The sequence below is a fragment of the Leptosomus discolor genome, chromosome 3, assembly GCF_034619465.1.
Source record: "Leptosomus discolor isolate bLepDis1 chromosome 3, bLepDis1.hap2, whole genome shotgun sequence".
Classification (NCBI taxonomy): Eukaryota; Metazoa; Chordata; class Aves; order Leptosomiformes; family Leptosomidae; genus Leptosomus; species Leptosomus discolor.
This window is the reverse complement of record NC_141393.1, coordinates 59155317-59170001: the sequence shown is the minus strand read 5'-3', so window position 1 is coordinate 59170001 and position 14685 is coordinate 59155317. Positions and strand designations below refer to the sequence as shown.

The 14685-nt window shown below is 38.2% G+C and overlaps 1 protein-coding gene across 1 annotated transcript in view; it reads right to left on the bottom strand.

The window, feature by feature from the left end:
* FGGY (FGGY carbohydrate kinase domain containing) overlaps positions 1-14685 on the bottom strand; it is a 133018-nt gene that overhangs the window by 26507 nt on the left and 91826 nt on the right. The window contains exons 10-13 of the mRNA XM_086462351.1: positions 10958-11105; positions 9208-9282; positions 5508-5628; positions 2119-2213 (exon numbers count right to left, since the gene is read on the bottom strand). Coding sequence (XP_086318477.1) covers positions 2119-2213; positions 5508-5628; positions 9208-9282; positions 10958-11105 — 439 coding nt within the window. The remainder of the gene's footprint in view (positions 1-2118; positions 2214-5507; positions 5629-9207; positions 9283-10957; positions 11106-14685) is intronic.

Sequence of the window (14685 nt, the reverse complement as noted above, 5' to 3'; positions counted from 1 at the left end):
GCAAAGACTACAAAGATGCTGAATGTTTACAGCAGCACCTCTAAGAAAGGTTTGTTTTGGAAGATGTGTTAGGAAAATAAATGGAAGAGAAGGCTATTGAACTGCAATACTAGATATGCATCTATGCCTCCCTGCCCCCCAAAAGAGATTTATTCAGTTTCTTGCTTCTTGATTCCACATAGCTGAATTCTTTTAAAAGCATTTTTACATGATCTAACATATTTGCTGCATGATACAGCTGATATTGCCATAGGTGGCACCTCTTTAATGACAATCTGCTGAACACACACCAAGCCAAAACACTTAGCAGGCGGTTTCTTCACACTGCAGAGATGTGGCATCCTGGGTAAGATTCACGGCCTCACCTGGCTCCCAGTGATCACCATAGGCAGTATGATGGAAAGAAACATGCTACAAATGCCCAGTGGGATGTGTAACAGCAGTAGTTTCTAAACTACCTTCTACTTTTCTGTTTCAGAGATATCCCAGGGAAGTCCACAGAACTTGCACTGTACTTATGACAAGCCAAAAACCATTCCTATAACCAAAGAGGCACGTAACTGCTGACATATCCTAACAGTAAAAAAGCAAACACTTTTTAAATTAGAAAGTCTGACATGGCTGGCTCAAAGGATCTAGTTTCACCAAAAAAGATTTCTGAAGGAGTGTGCTATGCAGGCTGTATATGTATAAAATACACATATCTGTTCTGACAATATTGGATATGCTTCTGAAATACTTTTGTATGTAAGGGCAGGGTTAAAAACTAAAGATAAATGAATACACCAGAACTATGTAAAAACACATCACAGAAAATTTCACAGAATTAGATTTTTCTAGTGGTTATGAAGACAGACTTAATAAAATGAGGTTTGGGATGTTCAGTTATTGCACAGTAGAGGAAAACAAAGCTGGAATGAACTATCTATGTATCTGAAGGCAGAAGATTAACAGAAGAGTAAGAATTAACTATGAAACCCAGCTACCAAAAGTTCCTACTGAAATTATGTTTATCAAAACAAGTTCTCCTTACAAGCATTCGAATTATTAAATACAGATATATATTTTTTGTACTATATATGTTTCAATGGGATTATTTTAATGGAAAAATTCTTCTGAAAGGAAACTGCTCTTCCTGCTAACCTACATAGCACTGTAGAATATTCACATTTGGAAAAATGCCAAACACAGCCCAGTTCCTCAGCTTATGCTGAGCTGTTTATTGATTCCAGTGGAACTACATCAATTTAACTAGGTTGAGAAGCTGACCTCCATGTTCAGAAAATACATTCAGGTAAGTTTTTGTGCAAAATTTAATCTACAGATATCTGTGCTTGATGTTATAAAGAAAAGTCTATCTAGGGCCCATGCTGACAAATAATTTCATCCACCTGGATGCAGTGTACTGTTTAGTGTCCCTGTGTAGCACGAGAAGAGGACACTTCTTAGACTACTGGAATTGCCAAGTGGGAAAACAGATTATGATTTTGGGCAATCAGAACTTTGTTTGGGGTTCTGTATACTACTGTTGTTTATATAAATGCAGCTAAGTCATGCTTTGTCTGACCCACTGAGCATAAAAGCCTTACTGCTACTTTTACAACTGCTAATGGATTGAAATAACATGAATAAACATGAAGTTCCATCCTGATTATTAACTCTGCATTCACTGTGGCCAAGACAAGAGGTATAGGTGTGTCATTTTTTACTGCATAAATAGTGCTCTGTTGTTTCTTATGTTTAACATTCCTCAATATGAAGGAAGGGAAGTAGGACAAATATAACTGAGATGAAAGTGTGACCTTCTTGCAGGATCACAGCTTGCCAAATTCCCTTTTTTGTCTGTAAAATTACACAAACTAACTTCATAGACAGCAGCTTCTACCTGAACATCCCTACAGTCAAAAGACAAATGAATCTTCAGTACACCTCAGTAACATCTGGAGTTAAAAAGAGGGTGGGGAGAAAGTGATGCTGGCTCTTGTCCGGCTGTGCAGAAGGTACAAAGTTTTCCATTTGAATTAACGTCTGTGCATGGTGCCAAATGTCAAAGTGTAAAATGCATTAAAACTGGGGAAAAAAAAAAAAAAAAGGAAAAAAGAAAGAGGTACTGCATACCTGTATAGATGCAAAATCCCCAGAAGCACAACCTCCAAGAATAGCAGCACCCACCAAAACAGACTCCACTTCTTTGGACAGGACAACAGGCTTGCCTATACAAGAAAAAGCCATGCCTCTGTTAGGAAGACTATAACAGTTCTGCACTAGTAGCACAGTAAATAATTAAAGCAAAGAAGACAAAAGAAAAAAGGAATCAAAAAGGACTTGAAAACAATGTTCACAACTCCATTCAGAGCTACAGTCTATTGTAGGCTAATGTAAATCTCTCTGCTCTGTGGTTCCAGGCTCTAAGAAAAATGCAGAATTAAAATAAAATTACTTCAGCAAAATATTAATGTAGAACATAAAACATACAAAGAACAAACCCCCAGATCTTTGACACTGGCTCTTTATCTCAAAGCGCCTGGTATAAACCTGTTACCCACACCCTCCAAACCCACGTGCCTATTAAAAGTTGACCTTGAGGGGAAAACAGGGTGGTAAGATTTTTTGTTTCTTTTGCAACGAACAAAAAAAAGATTGATTGCTTTTAAATATACAGCCAACAAAGCCAGTCTGTCTTTGCTGGAAGACATGAAAATACGACTAGTAAACTTTCACAAGCCATGTATGAAATTGTAAGATAAATCTTGTCTTCCAAATTGTGCAAGATACTCAAAACCAAGACTAAAACAATGGAAAAACAAACAAGCAAACAAACAATATATTCTGAATTAGAATTTATAATTACTGTTTCATCACCCATGGGTACCATCACGTACTCCCCCTCAGTTTACAGAAAGTTTTCTAAGACCTGTATTACTAGTGTAAAAATAGCAGGAAAAGACAATAAACAAATAAAAATCAGTCCGCTTTCCTAATTCTCCTGAAAAATATAAACCAATAGCATAAGTCTAAATACTTTTCTAGCTGTACTTGAGATGCTTATCCTCACTAAGCCAAAATATTTAATATTCCTTCAGTATTTAGCATGTGTCTAAATTCCCATTACTGAGATAATTTAATTCAATGAATGGTGATGCAAACACAGTGGTGGGAGGAGGGCTTCCTTCTGTGAATAGCTGCAATGATATTAAGCCCCAAAAAATGCTGCTCCTGAGAGCCAACTGTAAGATTAGAAGGAGCTGAAATTTGGAGGAAGATCTAAAGCGAGCCATGAACAACGCCTACAGAGGAAAAGGCAATACACACTTTTCAAAATAAGAAATACAATTATTAAAATAAGAAACAATTATTGATACAAAGCAAATTCACCTTGCACACCAGGCATCCGGTTACATTATGCTAACTTTGCACTGTTCATCAGCGTAAAGCTCCTTACAACCATCTTTCAGTGAGTGACATAAAGGTGCCACAGTGGTTTTTATGCCATTTCTTCCTACAGTTGGCACAGGCAGAGTGATGAGGAAAGAAAGTGGATGGCAGTAAGACATTGTTGTTTGATTTCTGGAATGACGACTAACAGTGAACTAGTGTAACTACAGCATCCCTTAAATTTCTCTAACCAATCAAATCTACCTTAAAAACATTAGTGTAGGGCCAGTCACCTGAGCATTCCTCTGGTTCAGATGGACCACAGCTCAGGGCTTGGGTTAACTTGTAACAGAATATCTAAAACTCAAGCTTACAGCTACACGGCTGTTTGCCAGGCACTGATGCAGTAAGCAATTTTCAGCGTGCTCTACAATTTACCGCACATTTCCCGCATCATCAGAATGAATACAGAATTCTTACCAGGCAAACAAAAAGATCAAGATACTTTTTAAGTGGCCTGTGAAATTATCTATTGGATGTCTGCATGGCTGAGTCATGGGCATTTGCAGCTAACAATAATATATTCACATTTTTTTCTTTTCAGGAAAGAATGGGGGATTGATCCTGGAATGTTAGTTATTTTATCTGATAGGCTCTAATGAGTTCAACATAACCAAGAGCATTTCAGTTAGATGAACTCTGACATGCCTTGTCAGTCACTGATTTTACAAATGGGGGAGAACTCCAGACTGCAAAAAGGCCTTTTTGTACTGAATTGTACTTGGCCATTAGTTACAGTCAAAGAACTTCTGATTACATTTTAATCAGAATACCTTTTCACAGATCTTTTCTTTTACACATCGTGAACCAGCATCCCAACTCTACATGTAGCTGAAATTCACCTAAAACATTTGAGTTACATAAAGAAAGGCATGGATCTGAGAGCATCATTTTTTACAAACAGAAGTGTCGCTTTGACTACAATGTATTTAGCGGATTTTAAGGTCAACAGGCATTATGCTTTTTGCTGTTCCATTTCTGTTTTCATCTCAGGGAAGTACATAAAGCATATTTTCATATTCCTTCCTGCATCAACATTATGAAGTGTGGTATGATGTCAGGGCAAGCCAGATCTCCAGACCAAATGCCCCAAATCTGAGCCTTAAACTTTATTCATGACAGCTTGACCGGTCTTGATTTGAAAAATACCCAAACCACACATAATTCAAAGCTTCCCTGAAGTCCTCTATGCTAAATTTTGTTATTTTTTCCACATTTTTTAAAGTATATTCAGCTGACTCACAGGTGTGCTAAGATGTCCAACACATACAGGCTTAAGGGAGACCAAAAATACCAGGCAAGCCTGAGACCTCTTCTTGTAATGAACCACACACCCAGGACCTTCCACCCATCAGGAACTCTACAAAACTAAATGCAACACCATGCAGAAGCAAGGGTCCAGAAATTGTCCCCTAAATCATATTAATGACACAGACATGGAAGCAATTCAAAAAAGAACTGTTCTACATAGTGGACACAACGCCCAGCATGAGCAGGAAGTGTCAGAAGTCCAACAGAATTCAAACAGGATAAAGCTAATACAGGTTTTAGTAAAATACATCTTATACACCATGCTCACAAAATGTAGTGGGCATTATCCTCATCTAACTAACATCTTGTAATACTGACTGAATGGAATAATTTCTATAGAGCATTTAGAATAATTTTTAAAAATCTGATAGTGAGGAACATCTCTGACATGTAATTTATACATACTGGATTTAAAAATTCTATACAAAGCTTTTATATCTATTCTATCGCACTTTCTTACAAAACCTGTAAGTCTTACGATCCGCAGATTGGAAATCATGCTGGAGGCTTCTCCTGAAGTCTGTTTTCTAACAATACAAAGTATGGAGCTTTGTTTGCACCACATCTCAGTGTTATTCAAATGTCTTTAAAAATTCAGGAAATTTAGACTTGCAGGAAGTAACATTTCATTACATACTTTTTGGCCAACCAGCAAAATACAGTCCTATATAAAGAAAGTATTTATTTTTCCGAAGACAAAGTATTTAGCCACCTGAAATAAAGTAGTTTACACTCCTTTCCCCGCACTTCCTCTAACTTACCAGTAATGTCAGCATGCATCTGCACAAAGAGAGGGTTCTTGCTCAGCCCACCACACAGGAACAGCGTGTTGATATGATGCCCTGCAGCCTGCATAGTTTCCAAAATATGTCTTGTTCCTAACTTCAAAGGGCGGGGGGGGGGGGGGGGGAAGAACAACAGATGAGCACAGGAGAGCAGTCACATGAGCAGATCTCAAAGCAAAATTTGCTAAAAAGAATGATACTACTAACTGCCCCTACCAGTAACCTGAGGGCTGGGAACAGCCCTGTAGGGGTATGGCCTCCGCTTAGCTTCCAGCCAGTAACAGGCATGGTAATTAAGAACTAGAAAAGTCAAGCAGATGGCACAAAGAATTGGGAAGTACATGGGCACAGCATATTGCAGTAAACATCCTGGGGTTGGCTGAAGAAGTGAAGACGTATCAGTACACAACACCACAACGAGACTAGGCTTTCAGGGACACACTGACAAAGGGGAAGACAAGGATTATGAGAAGACACAGAAATGGGCACTAGGAAGAATTGATGGCAGTGATAAGTGGTTGTTTGTGACCAAGCACAGCTGAGTATGGAAAACATCTCCAGATCCAGAACTAAAAACTATTTACTTTGTATAACAGCATCTGAAAAATCACTCTCAGTAGAGAGATTTCAATTCTGAAGCCAAATAGCAAAACAGAACCAAAAAAGAAGCAAATTAAACCCTGTCTTTTCAGCAAAAAGGAAAACCTGAAAAAATTTGTATTGGCTTAACTATTTCTCTTGGCCTTTGCCCTATGCAAAATAAAATGTTCCATTTCATGCCTGGATTAATTGAAACATCTAAAATGTAGTCATAATTTTAAACTTTTCATTACAGTCTCCATTTTGAGAAACTCAAATTAGAATAGCTCAGTGTTCCTCAAATGATGAAAGCAAACGCTTTGCCCCTTTAAAAACACCTTTTCTCTTTTTGTTTGCTTTACTTGCCTCCAACTACTCACTGAAGACAACTGTCTCCCTCTTTCCTCTTGCAAGAAGATTTTCCATTTCTTTGACAAACTATTTGTCCAAAAATAATTTCAAGCTCTTTGTAATACCTCAGAAAGTTAATTTTGAAGCTCAGACATGACAAAATGCCAAATTCAAGCCGAAATTTTGCGCAAGCTCTTTGTAGGTGGATTCCTCAGAATATGCAATCTGGTCAAAGTTTTCACAAACTGTCATTTAAGTTTTCTTTATGCTGTGCTGCAAGTTCATTAAGAGGTCTGCCGCCTGCAATAAACCCCTCTTCAAATAAAAGCTACTGAAAATCGAAGCTAGCAGAGTTTCATCAGACTGGAGACATTCACTATGAATGACTGGCACCACTCTGGACAGGCCTTCAAGTGTATTTTGGTTTTTCAGGCAAGCGGTTATGAGGAACTTTAGCAGCCCCAACACCAGCTGACTAAATCCATCGCTTCCCTATTGACACAGAGGGCTGATTTCCAAATCACACAGCCACAATTTTAATTATGGAAAAATAAACTGCTCTAAAAAGGGTCTGTCTCCTCAGAACGGGCTTGACGGCCACAATTATATCTCTGATCATGTTCTCATCCGTCTAACAGTTACATCGCATTTTGCAACGAATAGTTAAAAGGATATTCTCTTTCACTACTTCTGAAATTCAAATTTATTAACAACTTCTCTCACAACATACATATGTCAAAGACCCTGAGAAAGAACATGCTGTGAAAATTATTTTGTGTTTACCTGCCTGGAAAATTGTATTCACATAGCAATTTAAATTAAAGCCAGACTTATTTCACTGTGGGTGGGGGGGGAACTAATTTAATCCTGGATTGGAGAAAATGCAAATTGAGGGGCTTCAAATGCAAATTTTATATAAAAAGAAAAAAGCGTCTCCTGCTGAAAAGAAAACTAGAGATTAACATTCTGCGGGCAGGCCTACACTTTTTACAAGACTTTTACTTAGGTTTAAAGTCTATCTTGCACCCATTGAAGACAGCTAATGGTACAGCATTGGGGCTGTCCTGAACGAGAACCGTTCCCTTCATCAAATGTGAAGCTAAAATTGGGAGTGATGGAGTATGGGAGGAAAATTAAACTTCCAAGGTATCACATTAGCAGTTAGTAAATATATCAAGTCAATAACAAGTCTGCTCTGTCTACTTTTAGTTACTGTTTCAATAGCGTTTTAAGAATTTCCGTTAGCTTTCAATGAAAACTATGGTATGGCCTTTTTGTATTAAATCCCATGATCAGTGCAATTAGCTATCAAAAAGATATGCAGATGCTGAATTTAGCGTTCAACACAGTATTTCCATTTTACAATAAAAATTGAGTTGTGTCATACAATGAGATAATAGGTGTCTTTCCCAGGATTTCCAGCAGAGAACGTTTCCACTTCATTAGCACCATATAATAACGGAGCACCTGTTTGATACTGGAAAGTTTCTTTCAGGGGCAGTATCAGTCGCTGGTATTGTTGAAACTCTCCTAGACATTCTGATTTAAATGGTGGGATTATACTGAAGCATCAGGTATAACCAAGCTACATTCATCTTAAAAAAGATCAAAACTCACACAACGAATTCCAGGCTGGGGTTAAGTTCTTATTGTTTGCTGAAGAGGGAGGGTTAACACATAAGATGTACAATCCACAATAAATTTACAGCAGCCGCCCACCCTCTATATCCCAGATGGCTGATGCAGCCTAGAAAAGTTGTTGTTTAACCAGCAGAGGAGGTTGGAAGTTTTCCAACTGAACAGAGTTTTGTCAGGAAAACTTCCCAATTCATCAAACTGTTAATGTTTTGCAGAAACACCTCAAGTTCAACAAACTTGGGGGGGGGAAATCACAAAAAGGACGTCAAAGGAATGCTTATTTTGGTCACCAAATGCCTGCCCCATTGAAAAAATCCCTGCATCAGCGTTTCAAAACAAGTTCTTTGACCCAAGTTTTCACTTCAAAATAGAACTCCTTGTGAAATGGAAACCCTGGGTTCCACAGAAAATTAGGGCAGAAACAAAAGTATTCCAATAAAATTACCCATCTCTACATCTTAGCAAACACGGAGGACACTTTCATAAAGACGGTCCCTCTGTCTGCTTTTACAAAAACACAGCCACGCGTTGGAAATGCTACACACGAGGCAACTGCTTGCCTTGCAGCAGGGCAACCGAGGGAGGAATGGGATCTGGTCTGTTCGATCTGTAGTGTTAGGAACTGAATCACTCCAACTCACTCTGGTACAGAGTTCTGACTCATCTAACAGGCAAGTAGGGGAAATCCATGGATTTAGGAACAATCTGAAGCTGAAGCATTTCAGGGGAGCACAAGTTCCTCCATACAATTGACAAAGGTGAGTTTTTTCTTTTCCACTCTCTCAGCTTCCCTCTAGACAGCCCATGATGTTAATGCTGCCCCACATAGCATCAGCCTCTTTCCTGCAGCTGCGCTGGAGGCAAAAGCTCCATTTACAGAATTGCAACAAGGAGAAAACTTTTTAGGGGAACATTTTCTCCACAGTCTGCCGGTTATCCTACAGTAGGGAGTAGTCACCAATGTGGGTAAACAGTATCTTGCTCCTTTAAGAAGTCCATTAAGTGAATTAATCTATTATTAGAAATCTATTTAGCAGAAGGGAATGATCAGTCTGCCACAGAACATGAGACAATTCATTTATTCTTTTATGCACTTAAAATGGCTTACAGCAATGGCTTGAATCGTGGCCAAGTAGATAAGGGCAAGTTCATCCAGACCCTGAGACAATGTTAGTCCAACAACCTGTGCAAAGATCAAAAAGAAAACGTACAAATCCAGCCAAAGTAAAACTCTATTATTTTCTATGGTGTCTTGTTGTAACAAGTCTTAAGTGCTAATTCTACGTCCTACTTTTGTGAGCTGTACACATAATGTTATGTTAAACATGTTATTCCTGATCTGGGGAAGAACCACTTAAATCGTTCTTGCCCTTGCAAAGAAATAAAGAACAAACAGCATATTGTATGGGATTAGAGATAGATTAACTCTGACAGTTTTATGTTATGACTCAGATAATGCTCGTGAATGTATTTAAAGTAATAATATGAAAATGCTATTACATAAAAACAACTTTTTAAAAGCATTTCTCCCCCTCCCCTTCCAAGCACCCTAACACTGAAACACAATTAATAATTAAAGACTATATCTTAACCTCCTTTACTCTGACATAAATCAATACCACACTGTAGTTACTCTGGATTAATATCAGCATAGGCAAGACCTGAACACAGCCGTAATGTGGCAGAAAAAATGTGTTGCTATTACCAGAATTTGCATGCAGCCATCATACCAAGGAACTCAGATTCTGCTGCAGCATATAATTCTTTCATAAAATAATGCAGGTATTATTAGGATCCAAAAAATATATAAGCCATCTAGTGGTTTTTAATGTTTCCCTCGTTTGTGGTTTAAAAACTTATTGCAGTGCTTATGCCTACCCTTTCCTACCTCAACCTCAAATACAGCAGATTTTGGTACTGGAGAGTAGTTTGAGGTACTCACTTCAAGGACAATATGTCATTTTGAAATACATTTTTGCATTAATCACCAGGTATTTTGATAGCATCAAATTATAACCTTATGATATTCTTTTGTTATTGTCCTGTACCATAGCAGTGCAGCGTGCTGTGACCTAGCTGATCTACCACCATGAAGCTGAGTGAAGAGAAACACACGAATGTTTAAAGATGGGCTGAGGTTCTCCAATGAGCTTCCAAAAGCTGCTCTTTCTGGCCCCAGTTTGCTCTAAAAATTTCTTTGTACAGAACACAGTATTTCAGGACCTTTGAGTTCCAAAAGTAGCATTTTTAAAACTACCAGCCAGAATCAGATCAGGTTCACCTTTGAACAAAGATGTATGAAGCACCATGGTTGCATATTTCCTATCATGAGAGCATCTATGCCCATTTTTAACAATAAGCAGAGGAGATTTTCAATTTCTGTTGAAATTTACCACCCAACAACTCTAATACAGCACATTTACTGAACATTTATCTGTTTAAACCAAGCAATCTCTCCTCAGAATATTTCATTCCTTTCCCAGATAGGCACACCCAAATTTGTGTGCAACAGATACACAAAATTCGGTAGACAGGTGAGTTAACAACAGCAAACGCTGCTAGTCAGTGCTCTGAAATGTGATTCCAAGGAAAGATACTGGGATGCACACAACACTCCTCATATTTTTAGAAAATAAATGTGGCTGTAGTGATATCTCAACTACAATGATCTCTGGTTTTCTACTGAAACATTAGCACACTTTGAAATGCAGCAAGAAACTCAAATCCTATGGGATAGTTTAAATAGCTAAGGAGGAGTGTGCTCAAAATTGAAAAAAAGCAAAAAGGCTCCTTCCAAGCCTTTTTTTTTTTCCTTTTACCCTGTATTGACCTTTTTGCAAAGACAGGCTGTTTCTTACCATGCCCTTTAGTGTCAGATCTGTTAAGGGAGATCTGTTACCATGGAAATCTGGCCAAACATGTAAATCAACAGTGAGGAAACCCACAGGCAAAGATTTCTTAATCAGATCCAGGTGACTGTTCAAGTATGTATATATACTGTGAGCACTAGAAGAAAAACAAGTTGGAAGAAAGAGTCGGGGAGGTTATTCATCAAGCATAAAATATTCGTACTACCATCAAATGCAGAAAACCCATCAAAGAATGGCAAATCCCAAACCTAAAACAAAGGGGGAGAAAGGCAAAACCCACCACTTGCTAAGCCCATGGCATCGCAGGGTGCAGGCAGTGGGGTTGTCTATCTGCACATCCATTTAACAGGCCATCTGAATGCCTCAGTTTCACAGTATGAGGGGAGATAATGGCAGTTTGTGATCTTGAGCTTGTACATTGACTCCCACGGGTCCCTAGATGAGCCAGATTTATTTATGTTTGGTATTTAGGGGGCTGATGATGCTTGTCTCTAACAGAAAGGTGCTGACACTGTGAAAGAGAAAGCTAGACCAAAGAAAGCTGAGAAAAGTAAGGAGGATTCCAGAGAGAAATGATAATAAAATTCCTTTACAAATGTTTAAAAATTTCTCTGATTAATCAATAGCACTGGACTTACAGCTTTCCTTTTTTAAATGGTAATTATTTCAGTATGTGTTATGATTAAAATGCAGCATTAAGGGTGGAGGAGAGAAGCAAGTGGCTGCTGTTTAAGGGAGGAGCCGAACATGGGCCTAAATATGATTGTATCTAAGTTCGGATACTACACCCAACTCCACAATATCCCACAAACTTTTTCCTGGACCAAGAGCAATCTTAGGACTAATAGTGAATTCTTCAGTGCTTTGGCTTGCAATGACTCTAGTGACATTCCATTTAAAAAATGTTGCAATAATGCTCAGAATATTTTTTCAAACACTCACACTATCATAAACAGATTCATATATTTTTCAACTCCTTGGAAATCTCCAAGTAGGGCATTTAATTCTAGACATGTGGGTCAATAATAGCATCTAACCCTAATTACAATTGATTAGTCATTGTCTCATCCACTGTAGACCCAAACAGCAATATTCATTTAGCCTCTACATGTATATTCAATCACACACTAATGAGATCCCTAAGGGAACTTGGCATATGCTTTACTAGTTTGACTTCTGACCTGCTAGCAGCTGTATATTTATACTTTGCATTCAACCATTCAGCTGCATGTTTTTTCAATTATACCTTACCATGTGTATGCTATCAGAGGATATCATTCAAAATGAAGTACACTTGGAAGACATTAAAATAACTAATTCACATCATTATTCACATACTTTAAAATGTACTTTATGTGTCTTTCTGGACCTGAATTATGATAATTTTGAGGTCACAATAATTTTTTTCCCCTTGTTGTAAAAGTGGCCCTGTTTTCTACATCCCCGAAGACTGCACTATAAGCAGCACATGCTAAGGACAAAGTCATTTTATTTCCAGTCTAAATCACGGCTTGACTGTTGGGAAGGAAAAGAAGGGAAAGCTTCACTCAACCACAGACCTACCAGACATCCCAGCTTCTATCTGATCTCCATCCTGCTTGATTACTCTCACAAGGATTAGCTGTTTGTGTAGCCCTGACAGAACACAAAGACTGTACAAAAGAGGCTGAAGTTCAGCCAAATATGCTTAAGACCCACATAACCTTGGAATTACACTTTTTTTCATACCTTTATTTTTTTTTTCCTACATATAGATATGGGTTCAAGGCACTACATTTGGACTGAGTGACTAGCAAAATCCTTCAAACACTTGCCAGTCCCAGCTTCTACCATGTTTGTGCTATACGTAGTACTATACCATCAGCTCTCTGGAGCTTCTCCTATTCAGTTCTATGAAAAGGTTTCAGTGGCAGCTGGATCTGACTTGCAGAGTTGAGCACAAGCTACTGCTCTTAAAAAGGAACGATGTTGAAAGTGGAAAATAAGAAATCAATGCAAGTTTGCCCAGGGTTATGTTCCTATCAGGGACATAGCTTCAGAAAGCAACAAAAGGTTGGTATTTAATTTGTCCAGAAATCCTGGAAGACGTCAGGAGATACCTTTCAGGATAAAAATCTAAAAATTTTAGATTTCTAAATCTTAAAAAAAGAACTCTAAGACACTTAGAGGTACAGAGAACTGCCAAATACGATTATTATGTTCTGCTTGGAAGATCCCAAAATTGCTGATAGATAATGAGTGTGTCACTTCACCATTTCTTTTCAGGAGCCTTCTCTTTAGATCAAGAAAGGGTATTGAGAAATGAAGAAAGGGAAATTCTGTCCCAAAACATAGCACTTCACAAACTGCCAAAGGGCATGTCATCTTTGCTGTCAAACAGCTAGTCACTCTTTTCCTCCAGAAGATTAGAAACTGATTCTAGGAAACAGAAGCATTTTAAGTTTAGAGCATAAATAATCATATTATTTCTTTTTTTAATTTCCTGCTCTAGCCTACTTATACAGGATTTAATGTATCAGTGATGGCTAGATGCCAGACTGAATATATATACACAATATATAGACTGAAGAGCAAGTGCTATATACACAGCAATTTGTGCAACTCACCGAACTGCATGAAAAAAACACAAGGTTTGTTGCCTATAAAGTATGCCAGTTAGACCAAATGCTAAGTTTACAGCTGTCCAGACAACCCTCATGTAATTCAACCCTCTCCACTTCCAGTAAAAGAAGGGAAAAGAGAACATAGGAATAGTACTGGGAGGGTTGCACAAGACTGGTCTTCAGCACAAGTGGTCAGTAGAAGCTGGTTTCTGGCAAGTCTGTCTAAGCCACTCGCACCCCAACAAGTTACCACAAATTACTGAAACAGTGATAAATGCAGCTTGCAAACTCTTGCTCCTGGTACGGGCAAAGGAACAGAAGTCTGCACAGTGAAGCTTCTGAAATCAGCTGCTCAGCAGGCAGGTTGCCATCACCAAACCTACTTATTAGCAGCGTTAGGAGCCTGGGAGAAAGGAAAGGCAGTTTTAGGAAGGTAGAAGCTGGTGACAGGCAGCAGCAAGTAAGACATACATATTTGTGACCTCAGATGTTGTTCTTTAATGATCCAGACATGCATGTGCTGTGCTTTTTGTCACTGCAAAACCAACTTAACTCTTCATAGTGTTGCACCTAGCATGGGAAGTAACACCTAAGTATGGAATGCTCATTTTCTTTTCTTTCAATGGCTGTTTGCAATGGCTGAACAGATAGAAACTCCTACACCCACACAGAGACTATACTAAATATAATAAATCAGATTCTCTGAAATATTCTGCTGAGATTTCCAGGCAAGTAATTTATCATCATCACCGACAATCCCCTAAAACAAGACACTATGTTCTTATTAAGTATATGACTTCATATAAGTAAACACATAATCCAAACTTTGGGCCAACACTGTTCACTAACAAAATGCTTGACACTTGTATAGCTACTGCTACTAGTCCCTATGATAAGGCTGAAGCTTGTGCTCCATGTGTAGAAAGAAATGAAGAAATAAGTGGAACAGATAAGTCAAATTAAATTCTTTAAATTTAACGAACATTTGAGAAGGACAGGGAGATAAGGGATAAGAGGAATTAATAAGAGACTTGCTTACTAGATTTATAGCTATCCAAAAATTTCATTAGGAGAATAATATCTGAAAAGCATTATAAAAATACCATTGAGCAA